Here is a 15,747-nt window from a genome sequence, read left to right as displayed (position 1 = left end):
ATCTGCAAAAAAAACCAAGGAGTGCTTGTGGCAACTTCGAGGCTAACAAATGTATTTGGGCATAAGTTTCATGATCCTGCAACTGATTATGAATGGGTGCAGCAGTTTGCCTACATACTGTCAGTTCACAGACTCATAGACTTGAAGGCCAGAAGGGACCATCATGATCATCTAATCTGATCTCCAGCACATTGCAGGCCACAAAAATCTTGCCCACCCACTCCGATCAGATCCATAATATCTGGTTGAGTTGAGGAACTCAGTAAATCAAGTTACACAGAATCTGCCATTTACACTAGTTTAAACCTGCAAGTGACCGATGCCCTGAGCTCCAGAGGAAGGCAAAAAAAATTTTATAAAAAAATAAAAAAACAGGTCTCTGCCAATCTGACCTGGAGGGAAACCCCTTCCCAACCCCAAATATGATGGTCAGTTGGACCCTGAGCATTTTGGCAAGATCCAATGGCCACCTGGGAAAGAATTCTCTCTAGTAACTGAGAGCCCTCCCCATCTAGTGTCCAGTCTCTGACCATTGGGAATATTTTCTACTAGCAGTTTTATCATATCATTCCATTAATAACATTATCTAGCTCAGTCTTCAAGACAATTAAGTTTTTTGACCTAACCCCTCCCATTGGAAGGCTGCTCCAGAACTTCACTCCTCTGATGGTTAGAACCATCTAATTTCAAGCCTACACTTGTTGAAGTCTAGTTTACATCAGTTTGTTCTTGTGTCCACAATAGTGCTCAACTTCAATAACTCCTCTGCCTCCCTGGTATTTATCCCTCTGATGTATTTATAGAGAGCAATCATCTCTCTCCTCAGCCTTCTTTTGGTTAGGCTAAACAGGCTAAGCTTTCAGTCTCCTCTGAGAAGGTAGGTTTTCCATTTCTCTGACCATCCTAGTAGCCCTTCTCTGCACTTGTGCAGTCTGAATTCATCTTTCTTAAACACGGGAGACCAAAACTGGACACAGTATTCCAGATAAGGTCTCACCAGTGCCTTGTACAATGGTACTAAGACTTCCCTGTCAACTGAAAAACCTTCCCTGATGCAGCCTAGGATTGCACTAGCCAGTTTCAAGAACACAACCTTAATTTGAAACTCTGAAACCAAAACTACCACTGCTCCTACATGAGTATTTAAGAAAAGGAAGAAGATATGTGCTCTAGATTATATGCAAAAAGAACCGGAGTACTTGTGGCACCTTAGAGACTAACAAATTTATTTCAGCATAAGCTTTTGTGGGCTACAGTTCACTTCTTCGGATGCATAGAATGGAGCACACAGACAGGTTATATGGTATATATTTGTCACTCTTCTTACCTGTGCACCCAGATCATTATAAAGAAATTTTAGCGCTGTGAGCTGTTCATCCATTCCTTTGGGATTGTCTGTTTGCTGTTTCTGTACAATTTGTCTTCCTGTCTTGATTACAGTCTCCACTTCAAGCTTCACTTCACTTAGAGTTTTATACAGTTTCTGAAATCAGAGAAAAATACATTTTAACAACATTTCAGATTTTGTAGGTAACTGTTCCCCGGGACTGTTAAGAACTTGGACATCACAATGCATATAAATGCTTTGTATCATCTTCTTCATCTCAAATAGTAAGAAGCAAAATGTTTGATCATAGATCAATTCTCAAATTTCAGATGATCCATTTTCTGCTTTATTATTAAATCTAATATTCATAACATTTACTCAACTTCATAATTTACTGTATACCACCACCAAAGGAGTTGGCAGAGATTTCCCATGATTCATGCTCTTTTTTACATAAGGTATTAGAAATTAAGCTAAAATGAAGAGCCAAGTAAACACTTGTCTCTAAATTGTATGTTGCCTCCAGAACATGAGCAATAGCCAGGGTGGGGAATTCTGATAAGTGTTGTAACACTTATATCCTGTAATTAACAATGCATTACCCTTATGACTACATATTTTCCACTCAAAAGTAATAACTTTTATCCAAGCCTTTACCTAGTAACAGTTCTGTTTGTATACTGTGGCAAGTTATACTAGCATTTACTTTAACTGGGATACAGAACTATGCAAAAAATCCTAAGCACATCATTTTAGAGAAAGAGAATGTTATATATGGGTTAAAAATAAGGATTTGGAAAAAATCCATCAATAAAAGTCATTACCATACACTTGTCCAAGTGACCCTGGATTACATCGGGATCAGTATCCTTTACATCCAAAACATGGAGTTCTGCCTTGACACTATCCAGTACCCGCTTACAGTCCAACATGCGCTGCTCAAAATTGGCAGGTTTCTGGAAAAGTTGATACTTTGTGGATACCTCCCGGAGTTTCCTCTGTTTATAAGAGCACCAAAAAGGATCATTTTACATTAATATCTGAGGTCTGAAACAATGTTTAAAGCTTCTCCCTTCAGATTCCATTTCATTTTTCTTTATCATAATTAAACAACCCATTGCATGAATATGCCATTTTCTGAGTACAATTTAACAACATTACATTATCCAGCCTTAATTATCTTTCTTCTGCAGTACAACAGGCCTCAGACCACACATACATCCACAGTAACCATTCCAATTAAAAGAAAACAAAATCCCTTCTGGCTCTGCGCATTCCCGTCTATGAAACTTAAGGAATTAACTTATTTGTTAATCCCTCCCCCTGGTACTTTCAGCTCCCCAGTTAGACCATATAAATGCATCCACCATTTATTTTTAAAACCTGGTTGACTGCACAAAGTGATTTGCAGGTGGACAAAAGTGGTTTACAACTGGAAGCTGACTGAGCCTAAATTCATGGCTGGGATTTCTTTACCTGCAGGGCATCCAGCTGAGTTCCACCACGAGGGGACCTGCATTCAGCAGAAGCTGGAGGCAGTGACCGTGCATTTTTCTTTAGCTCCTCCAAGGTGGATTCATGAACTGTGATTTCTGCTTGAATTTTCTGCCAATATGTAAAAACAGGGTGGAGAGAAAGGATACAAAACCCTCAGGGTATGTCAGATATCAAACAGTAAATCCACTCTGAAGAAGTGTGTCGTAAATATTATGGAGTCTATGCTGACTTTGATGACTGCTTGCTAGGCTGAATGCCATTATGGCCATTACAGCAGCTATTCTAATGCATCCTTCCCACACAAAAACAGAATATGGTACTCCAAGGAGTAATCTACCATCATCATACATCAGAAAAATCTTATGCAGTGAAAAAGCTCTGCTGGAATACCTGGGCCTCCTGTGGCATCTGGAAGGCATCTATTCTATCAGTCAAGTATGAGGTCAACTGTCTATCCAGCTCTGCTAAGTTTTCCTGCAAGACCTGCAGCATGTGGTCATTTTCCCGCATGGTCTGAAGCTGCTGTTCCAAGGCAATCTGCCTGCTCACTGCCTAAAGGGGAGAGAAGTATAAGGAGGAGTTGTTCTGCACAAATATTTTTAAGCTTTGCCTCAGAATATGAAAAATAAATTCACACACAAAATAGTCATGAAAAGGAACTCTACACAGCACTGCCTTCTGAAACCTGGTGTGCGATTTATACCACTAAATTGATGATAAAACAAAAAAAAAGAGTTACACAGAAGGGAAACTCATGTTATGTCTGAATTATTGAGAAAGTCTTTTTTTAATCATCTCAGTAAACAGAAGGAAAGTTGTTTCATACAGCTGTGTTTCATAAATTGGACAGTACAGGATTTGGCGGAGTTTGTAACATGCATCAAAAAACATTTCTCCCTGACTAGAATACAAACACATATTTCCTTTGTCAATAAACTCTCTTCCGAATTCTTTTTCCATCTGTTCAAGAACAAAAAGGGAATGTTACCTGTAGAATCACTCCTCACAAATGAATGGCAGTTCCCTACCACCAGCATACATGCACACGAGAAAGAAACACCTACTTAACTTCTAAATGACCACACTAGAAAGTATCATCAATGCAGCTACCAGGAAAGAGGGTTATTTGGAAACCAATTACCAAAGTGAAAAAAAATCAAGAATAATATTGACATATAATTTTTTTTTAAAAGCACATCGCCACACACCATTCCAAGATAGGACAGCCAATTATCCAAATACACTGGACTCAGATTATGCTTCTCTGTCCTCACCCTTCAAGTAGGAGCCTGGGTTGCTGGGTTATGTGATTATGATGAGTAAATTTAATAACTCTGAGATGCAGCTACCATTTCACTGCCCATTATATCTATATCACATATTTCAAGACTAGAAGGGACCATTGTGATCATCTAGTCTGATCACCTCTATAACACAGGCCTTTATAACACAGAGCTTCACTAACATAATTCTTACACGCATATATTTTAGAAAAGAATTCAGTCTTGATTTTAAAATTGCCAGTGAAAAAATCTACCACAACACTCGGCCAATTGTTCCAATAGTTAATTACCTTCATTGTTAAAAATTTACAGCTTATCCAGTCTGAATTTATATAGCTTCAACTTTCAGCCATTGGCTTGTGTTATACCTTTCTCTGCAAAACTGAAGAGTCATTATCATCAAATATTTGTTCCCTATGTAGATTCTTTTGGGTAACCAAGTCACCCTTTAACCTTCTCTTTGATAAAGAGATTGAGCTCCTTAAGTCTAATACTACAAGGCATGTTTTCTAACCCTTTAGTTATCCTCATGGCTCTTCTCCAACTTACCAACATCGTTTTTGAATTGTGGACACAAGAACTGAACACAGTATTAAAGCAGTGGTCACACTAGTGCAAAATACAGAGGTAAAATAACCTCTCTACTCCTACTCAAGAGTCACCTGTTTACGCAGCCAAAGATTGCATTAGCCCTTTTGGCCACATGTCAAAAGACAAGGAGGAGAAAAAGAAAAAAAGACTCAGACTTCAAGATCAGTCTGACCTCCTGCAATGGCTTCCTCACATACTTTATTTCAGTTTGACTTTGTTCTAATCATATTCAAGAATAAAAATGGCAACCATTCATGTTCTTTCAGTGTTAAGGAAAATGTGCACTGTAGTGCCAGCAGCATCTCTCTTTTGCTAGAATATAGAATAGTGGAAGAGGAAAATTAATCTGGAGTACTGGGATGAACTCCATTTCAAAGAACATTTTAAGTTTTGAGGATTAAATGTCTTCCATTTTGTCACAACTATTTGGAAAGTTAGGTAAAAAGATACTGTAGCTTTTCCAAATAATAATGAATTAATAGAAACATAAATGATCGTGTATCTGAGTCTTACGGTGATTTGCTAAATCAAGTATTCCTGACTCCATTGTGAACACTTCTCTGTATTACTGCCTTTCAGTCTTGTGTCCATGATTTGAATGGGCTAACCATAATAATTTCAGCTTTTGTTCAAACCCATTTGAGTGCACTAAGCTGACTGTGACACTTAAAGACTTCCTCCCACCACATCCCCAAATACTTACCAAGTGACTTAATTCTTCATAGCGGGCATTGAAAGCCTCCAATTTTTCACTGATGATGTCATCAAGAATCCCTCCATCAATCAACGTCTGACCAAGCTCCCGAATCTGGGTTCTATTATCAGCTGGATGACGCAGGACAGATTCCAGGGACTAAACAATAGAGAAAGACAATAACTGTTAGGATGCTGAATTCTGCTTTGTTTTTAGAATTCAAATTTTGGCTGTATGCACGGCACCTTTTATACTCCAAATGTCCTCTAACAGAATGAGTTAGGTACTGCTACTGCAGTGACTGTAGAGGGCAAGTTCAACAATCATTTTTTTCAAAAGGGATGTCATAGCACTTATTTTCTATTCACAACTATTCCAAAATGAAGACTACTGCAAAGATTTAGCAATTTATAGGGGACAGAAAACAACATGCAACTGTATCTCTAAATGATACAAAGTACAATACAATTACCAGGAAGGCTAAAGTTTATCTTTTCACTGGTTATCTTTACAATTATCTGTCCTGTAGATTCAAATAAATGATATATCCATTTGACATAGGAAATGAAAAGTTCAATATACATTTTTGTCTTCAATTGAGGTTCATTTAGACATTTCTTAACAGAGCTATATGAAAAGTCACCAACTCAATAGCATGACTAATACCTCAAGAGCTTCATTGACAGCATTCAATTTATCAGGCATATTTTCTGTGCTTTGTACCCTTTCCTCCAAAGAGTTTAGCCAAGCAGTTTCTAGGTCTAGATACTGAAGCAGCTCAACCCAACAGGACCATACCTCCTAAAGGTAATAGAAAAACTGAAATTAGCCTGAAGAGCATATATTCAGATGCCTATGAGCATTCTAAGTGTGAACAGATTTGCCTATGATACTAGAACAATGAGCACTATTATTCATGCAACAAAATTCACACACACATTACAGGTTCTGTAAATTGGGTTCTGGAGTTGGATTTATTTTTTTTACATGGTTCCTGGACATAAGAATTTAAAAAAAAAAAAAAAAAAGTGTCACATAATGTAAAGAATCTAGATATCTGCAAATCACATAATGCAACATATGAAATTTATCTGCAGAATTACTACGTATACTCAGATTATCACACCATACCACTCATCTTTCCTTTGTAAAAATGACCACATTTACTCCTATCCCACATGAACCTCTACTTATTTCAGTTCTATTACATGAAAAAGGATAAATAATAATGTTGCTCTGGAGATTCTTTTTGCCATTTTGGAAGCAGTGGTGATAGATAACAGAGCTGTGTGACAGCACTCCTTTGCTAGAGAAACGTTTATTGTAATACAATCTGTGGGGCTACTTACTGGACAGAGTATAAAAGAAAAACTAGGTGGTTCCGTGTGGATTCCAGTAAGAAGGAAAAAAGTGATAGCAAACTATGTACACAAAGGATATTGGATTTAATGATGAACCCTCACATTGTAAGTGTCCATCACCATCTTTTTCTTGTGCCTTTTTCCTGAGTTTTGTTAATTTGAGAGCTATCAATCATACCTCTAAAGTGTGGCATTTCCCCCGGATCCGATTACACAGTAGTTGGTAGTTCTCTAACACAATGTTAAGTTCGGATGTCAAGTGCTGACCACCAGATGGCACTTTTGCAGCTAACACCTTGATATTGTCTTTCAAAATCTTCACGCGCACTTCTTTCTGCAACACATCCTCTTTCGCTCTCTAGTCAAAAAGATGTATTACTTGATCAGTCTCTGCTTAACTCAGTGTTCCCCAATAGTAATTAACATAAAAGAAACCAAAACAATTTATTAATCTAATAACTAACCATTAAATATTATTCTAATTACAGGCTTAAAAGGCTCATCCTTATATTGCTATGCTTACGTATGAATGGACCAAATTCTGACTTGTACATATTTTGACTGAAGGCCATGTCTTTGTATGTGTTTGTGCATATTTAACATATACACACAGATGATAAACACACACACACAGAATGGTCTATTGAGAGAGAAGGGAGCTTCCCAAGACGTCTAAGCAGTGTAAGATTAAGCACATATGCTGTTGATATGTGGATCTCAATCTTGGCTGGCAGAACTTAATTCCAACAGAACTTAGACCCCAAAAGACTCCTGGGCAATAAGGGATAGAAGAGAGAAGCACAAAGTGAAGTCAGTGGAGATTCAGGTGGGAAAGGGATTGTTGGCCCAAGCTATCTTATATTACATCTTGTGCTGAAATTTACCATACTGCAATATTATGGCTCAGAAGAGACACCACATAATGCAAGCATGCTAAATATAAGTTAAGTGGCAGCAAATGGCAGGAGGGCAGCACACACATCAAGCCAAGGATTGAGGCAGTGTGGTCCATAAGAGAATGACAACATGAAGTGAAAGCCTCCTTACCAGAAAAGATATTATGCCTTTGGGTCAGAAAAGGTAGAGGTAGGTTAGACACTGCAAAAAAAAAAAAAAAAAAAACGCTGCCCTTGGGGTCCTTTTCTCCTCTTTCTCTGTAGGCCCTCACCTCCCCAGTTTGGACTATATGCACATGGTTCTATTCACAAAATTCTTTTAGAACGGGATTTTCGAAAGCGCTTATCATTGGTTTAATTCTGTTCCCACTGAAGACAATGGGAGTTTTACTAATCAATTTCCATGACAATGGAATTAGGCTTTTGAAAATCCTTGAAAAGCTAGAGATTTTTTTTCCTTTCACATATTCAGTTCAATCCCAAAATAATACTTAATCAGTAACCAAACGCTTCTGTTTTTGATAAAGGGTATCTGATGAAACTATGGTTAACCATCTAGATTACTACAATGTCCTTATCACATTAAGTAGTATAGGGTATGAATCTGGACTAAACTGACACAGACTGCACTCAGATTTCTCAGACATTTATTCTACAGAAAAGATGCATGGAGGTCCTCTGGTCTGTGTTATTCAGGATGTCAGATTAGAAGATCATAATAGTCTCTTGTTGCCTTGACATCTATGAAAAATCCTTGCTGAAAACTACTTCACGAAGACCCTTTGAGAAAAGCAATTTACAATTCTGAATGTAGATTTGTCAGTAGAGTAGAAAGTAAAAATAGACCCTATACTTAGTATTCCACTGGATAACCTGGGCCTATAATTGTTTTAATCCAGATAAAAATGCTCTTGTCAGTTCTGTACCTTCACCAAAAATATTAGATCATATAGCCATCTGTTGGCTCAATTATCTATATTCAACTAGAAAAGACATTTTAAATTTGGGACTACTGGCCTGAAAGTTGAAAGGAGCAGGGACAGGGCTGCATTTAGAACTATTAAAATTACAATTTTGTCTTGGTTCCAAAATACAAAGCAAATTTGTTTCAATTTTTTCCCCATATGGAGACACTATATTTATTCAAGGACATATGGGACTCTGACCCAATTGCTGTAAGCGGATGGATCAGTTACTAGAATTACTAAGTATAATACCACATTTTCTCTTTTTCCCCCTCTATTTTCGGCTCATGCAATAAATTTCTATCATTCTCACTTTTCACAACTTTCCTTCTCCCCACCTCCACAACCAACCCAATTTTCTACAGACACCAACCCTGCTTGTCGGTCAGGGTGGGTAGCCTTTTATTATGGAACTCTTGCTGCTCTTTGCCCAATGAGAAAATCTGCTTATTTAGTCAGTGCTTTAAAAATTAAAATTCCATAAAGTATAGTTGAGAATAGCACTATTCTTATGAGCAGAACTCCCTTCCATGTAAGTAATCATCATATAAAACTCAAGGTAAACCCCCAGACAACATGTGTTAAGTGTTGTGTTTTATTTGTTTGTGCATAACCAGGTCTTTGTAATGATCTAAAGTATTTCTGACCTTCATTTCCTCTACAGCATTCTCTAGTTCTTCTGGAGATTTGTACTCAAAATCTCTCTCCAAGTACTCCTCTTCAGCCTGTGTCATCCATTCTTGCATCTCTGCCAAATCCTTCTTCAAGTTTACAGTTTTTTCCTGACTTTCAAACAACCGATTTTTCTGACTAACAATCTAGAAATGCCAACAAGAAAAGTTAAGGTGGTTTCACTATTTGAAGTTGCTCATATCATTTGAAAAGCATTTTAACATAGGCTCAAAGTCAAGTGCAACTAATTAATTGCCCTCAACCAAAACATTCTTTACAGTTCTCTTTTTAGATTGAAAGATTCAGAAATTCAAAACTAATCATTAGAGCTATTTTAAGCAGACCAAGCCACCTGCTTCCATGGAGGAAGACCAAGATCTGGAGGGAACAAACGGTATGTCTTTCCTCTCTGAGTATAGGCTGGTGACACTCCCTGAGATAGGCAACCTATGGCACGTGCGCCAAAGGCGGCACATGAGCTGATTTTCAGTGGCACTCACACGCCCGCGTCTTGGCCACCAATCCAGGAGGCTCTGCATTTTAAATTAAATTTTAAATGAAACTTCTTAAACATTTTAAAAACCTTATTTACTTTACATACAACAATAGTTTAGTTCTATATTATAGACAAAGAAAGACCTTCTAAAAACGTTAAAAATGTATTACTGGCATGCAAAATCTTAAATCAGAGTGAATAAATGAAGACTTGGCACACCACTTCTGAAAGGCTGCCGACCCCTGTACTAGAGAGTATCAAGTGCCTTCGGTATCATATTTATTAATACTTATATACTAAAAAGATAAATATCAGAGGGGTAGCTGTGTTAGTCTGGATCTGTAAAAAGCAACAAAGAGTCCTGTGGCACCTTATAGACTAAAAGACGTATTGGACCATAAGCTTTCGTGGGTGAATAAGTAAGTAGTCACTTAAGAACTTCACAGGTGTCCCTATGTTGCTCACCACAGCCACTCAAAACACAAATTCTCCTGCTCCAAAAGTACATGTCCCTGCCACTTTAAAGGAAAGTCATTAGAAACAAGCAGTACAGGGCATATGGATGTGTAGTTCTTTTTCTATCCAGAAGTAATACAAACAAACACATTCTGATTAATGCGCAGACCAAAGACTGGAGAGGGAGGGTCAGGAATGGAAAATTAACAGGGAAAAAAATGGTTTTCAGGAGGGTTTTGAAGGATGGGTCAAAAGTTGGGTGGCACACAGTTTCAGGAATAGCATTCCAGACTTCACACACAACTTGAGAAAAGGCCTACAATTGCCTGTCAGTGAAAGAGAAGATGAGCAACAGGCAAGTTGACTTGGTAAATCAGATAATCTCTAACTACAAACAATTAAAAAGTGAACAGGAAAAAGACCTAAAGCAATAATACCCATTAGATATGGGAAAAGACGGTTACTCACCTTTCTAACTGTTGTTCTTCGAGATGTGTTGCTCATATCCATTCCAGTTAGGTGTGTGCGCCGCGCGTGCACATTCGTCGGAAAACTTTTACCCTAGCAACTCAGTGGGCCGGCAGGTCGCCCCCTAGAGTGGCGCCACCATGGCGCTTGATATATACTCCTGCCGGCCCACCCGCTCCTCAGTTCCTTCTTGCCGGCTACTCCGACAGTGGGGAAGGAGGGCGGGTGTGGAATGGATATGAGCAACACATCTCGAAGAACAACAGTTACAAAGGTGAGTAACCGTCTTTTCTTCTTCGAGTGATTGCTCATATCCATTCCAGTTAGGTGAATCCCAAGCCTTACAAAGGCGGTGGGGTCGGAGTGAAATGTGGCAGAATGAAAACTGCTGAGCCAGAGGCTACAGCCTCTCTTGACTGTTGAACCAGGGCATACTGCGAAGCAAAGGTATGGACCGAGGACCAATGGAGCTTCGCGACAGATCTCGTGGGTAGAAACACGAGCCAGCAAGGCGGCAGATGAAGACTGAGCCCTGGTAGAATGCACGGTGATGTGGCTTGGGGAAATATGAGCCAAATCATAACAAGTGGGGATGTCCGCCATCACCCAAGATGAGATCCTCTGAGAGGAAAACAAGCAAGCCCTCCCTGTGGCCCGCTACCGGGACAGAGCTGGGGCACCTTAGGAAATGGTTCTGTCAGCACAATATAATGTGAGCACTCCACAGATGTCCAAGGAGTGCAATGGTTGTGCCCATTGCGTTGAGCTGTGGGTAACATGAAAGGCCGAAACCACCTTAGGGAGGAAAGCCGGGTGCGGTCATAACTGCACCTTGTCTTTGTGAAACTTAGTGTACGGTGGAACCTCCGTAAGAGCTCTGAGCTCGGAGACCCGTCTGGCCAAGACTAGGTTGAGGTCCCAGGTTGGGGCTGGGCGGCGCACCCGAGGGTGCAAGCGCTCCAAGCCCTTGAGGGGCCTCGAACCCGTAGAGTGTGAGTACACGGAATGTCCACCTTAGCCTGCTGGAAGGTAGAGATGGCTGCTGAGCGTATCCTCAGCGATGATACTGCCAGGTCCTGCCGCTGAAGGCCAGAGGCAGGCCAAATAGAGGGGGATCGAGACCTCAGCAGGAGCACGATCGAGCGTATTGCAGCTGTAGAAGAAACGCTTCCACCTGGCCCGGTACATTGAGCAGGTGGAAGGCTGCCTGTCACCCCCGACTCAGGTACGCAGCAGCCACCGTGAGGCGAAGAGGCTGCAGGTTCGAGTGACGAAGCCTGTCGTTGCCCTGAATGATGAGGTCTGGGTGGGGTGGAAGGGTAATTGGGTCTGTTACCAACAGGCCGAGCCACGTGGTATATCAGTGCTGCCTGGACCACTCTGTAGTGATCATGATGATGCGCGCTCTGCCCCTGCGGAGTTTGAGCAGGACCTAATGAACCAGTGGGAACAGTGGGAAGGCATAATGCAGTTGGCCTTTCCACGGCATCAGGAACGCGTCCAAGATCGATTCCGAGGAGAGACCCTGGAAGGAGCAGAACACCTGGCATTTCCTGCTCTCGCGGTGAGCGTGGGAGAAAGGACGTCGCCAGCTCCATCGAGTGTGCCATGCAGAAGACCCGGAAATGGATGGCCTCCTGACAAAAAAGGGGGGAGGACTATGTCCCTCCCTGGATACTTATGAAGCACATGGCCGTTGTGTTGGCTGTAAACACCGAGATACAACGGCCTCGCAGCTGCCGCTGGAATCCCTGGCACGCCAGGCGGACTACTCTCATTTTTGGGGCATTGATGAGGAATGCCAGCTCCCTAGAAGACCAAAGGCCTTAAGCTCGGAGGTGACCATGAGCACTCGAGCAGAGAGATGATGCGTCCGTCGTCAAGGGCAGTGAGGGCTGGGGCGGATGAAACCGCATCCCTGTCCACACCAAGGAGGGAGTTAGCCACCACTCTAGGGAGCCTAAGGTGTTCGAGGGAACGGTGACTACCATGACCATTGGCTCCCTGTCCAGGCGGTACGCCGAGGTGGGCCGGACTTGGAGAGGACGGAGGCGGAGCTTGGCGTGTTTGGTTACAAACTTGCAGGCAACCATGGACCCAGGAGACTGAGACAAGAACGAGCCGAGGTCGTTGGGAAAGCCTTCAGACCTCAGATGATTGTTGCCATCGCCTAAAACTGCAGTTGTGATAAGCAGGCTCCGGCTAGGTAGGAGACCAGGATAGCCCCTAGGAAGCCCAACCTCTGCGTGGGAACCAGAGTGGATTGCTCTATAGTAATCATCAGGCCTTGACCTGTGAATAAGACCGTGACGATGCCCACGTGCTGAGTGGTTTGTGTCTCAGAGTCTCCTCGGATAAGCGAATCGTCCAGATACGGAAAAACGCATATCCGACATCAGCAACGGTAGGCGGCGACTACGGCCGTAAACCAGGAGTATTGACAGTTGGCTATAAAGCGGAGGCATCTCCTGTGCGGAGGGAAGATGGCATTGCGAAAGTACGCATCCTTCATATCCAGGGCGGCATAGTAGCCCCCAGGAGGCAAGGATGGAATAATGGTTCCCAGGGATACCATGCAGAACTTCAACCTTATCCTAAACCGATTGAGTCCGTGCAGGACCAGGAAGGTCTGGGACCTGCGTTCGAGTGGGGGACTAGGGCATAACGGGAGTAAAACCCCTTGCCCCTTTCGTCCGCTGAAGGGGGACAGGGCTGGAGCAAATTAAAGGTGGTACCTATGCTCCATCGTGCGCAGGACCCAGCGATCTGAAAGTAACTGGGGCCACGCCATAATTGCGAGGGACCTTGACTTTGGCTCTTTAGGGGTCCTGACGTTCGTCTGCGACCACCTTGGCCTTGCCGTTTGCCAGAGTTCTGCCTCTGGCTAGGTACAGAGTATGGCGGCTGGGGCCAGAAAGGCCTGCGTTTTGGTCGCTGGCGTATGCATGCTGTGAGAGCGCATTAGGACCCTATTGTCCATCAGGCTTCGCAGCCTGGGGCTGTCCCTGCCGCGAAGAGGCCTTTACCAGCAAAGGGTAAATCCTGAATGGCATACTGCAGCTCCGGCCGGAGGTATGAAACCTGAATCCATGAAATGCACCTCATGGCGACACCCAAGGCCAGAGTCCTGACCGCAGAGTCTGCTGCGTCCAACGAGGCCTGGAGGGACGCTCTGGGAACCTTCTTTCCCCCGTCCTCCAAGACGGCAGCGAACTCCTGGTGGGAGTTTTGAGGGAGAAACTCCTTCACCCAGGTGCTATAATTATCGCAGCTAAGCAAGGCTTGTTGCTTTGCTACCCAGAGCTGCAGGGCCTCTGCAGAGTACACCTGGCGGCCAAGCAGGTTCATTCGCCAAGCCTCTTTCGGCTTCGGGGCTGGCGCCCGCTGGCCATCATATCAGAATCGTGGTCCTGAGCATAAAATCTGCGCATATGGGATGACACGGATGCGTGTCCGGACGGCCATGGAGGTACTAAAAGAAGGCACAGGCAGAGTCTCTGACTCATTCGGACCTTGTCCAACTCGGCACCGAGGACCGGCACCGGGAGGCGTATCGGTACCTGGAACGAGATCCAGACCCGCAACCAGAACGGTGCCGGGAGGTCGACCGAGATCTCGAGGCTCGGGGAGAGGCTACAGGAGTCAAGGCACCTGCCGCGGTGCCGGGAGTCGGAACGGTGCCGATAGTGGGTCGGCGAACGGGATACCGACCGGTGCAGCGAGTGCGACCAGTACCGATGAGGAAAACAGCACTGGGACTGCCAGTGGTGTCCGGCGTGCTGACAGGACTTGGAGTGTCTGCGGGACCGTGATCATAAACGGTGCCGCTCTGCTGTGCTGACAGAGGATGGTCACCTGAAGAGACTGTATTACCCGCACCGGCGGTGTCGGGGTCAGGCAGCATCGACTCTGTCATGGCACTGAGAGCCCTCGCCGTTGGTAACGTCTCCGGCGTGGAGGGAACAGCAGGCTCAACCACAGTGCATACTGGGGAGCTGTCAGGCACCGGATTCGACGGCCCTCGTGGGACCAGGATCAATGGTACCGAGGTCGTCAGAGCTTCGGTAGGTGTCGGTGCCGGGTGGTCCGAGTTAGATAAGCTGTCTGGCTGCGGTGCCGTCAGCACGGAAGCAGCAGGAGCAATAAGCTCAACCACGGCGCGTGCCGGGGAGCCGTCGGGCACCGGATTCGATAGCCCTTGTGGGACTGGAATAGACGGTGCCGACATTGTCGGTGCCTCAGAGGCGTCGGTGCCGGGCGATCCGACTTAGACTAGCCCTCTGGCTGCGGTGCCGTTGGCACGGAAGCAGCAGGAGCAGTAGCTCAACCACGGCGCGTGCCGGGGAGCCGTCGGGCACCGGATTCTACGGCCCTTGTGGGACCGGGATCGACGGTGCCGACGTCGTCGGTGCCGTAGCAGGTGTCGGTGCCGGGCGATCCGACTTAGACGAGCTCTCTGGCTGCGGTGCCGTTGGCACGAAAGCAGCAGGAGCAGTAGCTCAACCACGGCGCGTGCCGGGGAGCCGTCAGGCACCGGATTCTACGGCCCTGTGGGACCGGGATCGACGGTGCCGACGTCGTCGGTGCCGCAGCAGGTGTCGGTGCCGGGCGATCCGACTTAGACGAGCCTTCTGGCTGCAGTGTCGCTGGCACGGAAGCAGTAGGAGAAGTAGCTCAACCACGGCGCGTGCCGGGGAGCCGTCAGGCACCGGATTCTACGGCCCTTGTGGGACCGGGATCGACGGTGCCGACGTCATCGGTGCCGTAGCAGGTGTCGGTGCCGGGCGATCCGACTTAGACAAGCTCTCTGGCTGCGGTGCCGCTGGCACGGAAGCAGCAGGAGTAGTAGCTCAACCACGGCGCGTGCTGGGGAGCCGTCAGGCACCGGATTCTACGGCCCTCGTGGGACCGGGATCGATGGTGCCGACGTCGTCGGTGCCGGGCGATCCGTCTTAGACGAGCTCTCTGGCTGCGGTGCAGTTGGCACGGAAGCAGCAGGAGCAGTAAGCTCTACCACGGCGCGTGCCGGGGAGCTGCCAGG

General features: G+C 44.5%; 1 protein-coding gene across 10 annotated transcripts in view; it reads right to left on the bottom strand.

Moving 5' to 3' along the window:
* Positions 1–15,747, bottom strand: part of UTRN (utrophin) — a 638,628-nt gene that overhangs the window by 421,871 nt on the left and 201,010 nt on the right. For all 10 annotated transcript variants that reach the window (XM_030556487.1, XM_030556489.1, XM_030556490.1 and 7 more), the window contains 8 exons: positions 9,262–9,432; positions 6,932–7,111; positions 6,059–6,193; positions 5,402–5,551; positions 3,215–3,376; positions 2,804–2,932; positions 2,152–2,325; positions 1,328–1,483 (listed from right to left, as the gene is read on the bottom strand). In XM_030556487.1, coding sequence (XP_030412347.1) covers positions 1,328–1,483; positions 2,152–2,325; positions 2,804–2,932; positions 3,215–3,376; positions 5,402–5,551; positions 6,059–6,193; positions 6,932–7,111; positions 9,262–9,432 — 1,257 coding nt within the window. The remainder of the gene's footprint in view (positions 1–1,327; positions 1,484–2,151; positions 2,326–2,803; positions 2,933–3,214; positions 3,377–5,401; positions 5,552–6,058; positions 6,194–6,931; positions 7,112–9,261; positions 9,433–15,747) is intronic.

This window comes from Gopherus evgoodei, chromosome 3, assembly GCF_007399415.2.
Source record: "Gopherus evgoodei ecotype Sinaloan lineage chromosome 3, rGopEvg1_v1.p, whole genome shotgun sequence".
In the NCBI taxonomy this organism is placed as follows: domain Eukaryota; kingdom Metazoa; phylum Chordata; order Testudines; family Testudinidae; genus Gopherus; species Gopherus evgoodei.
This window is presented reverse-complemented; position numbering and strand designations above follow the sequence as displayed.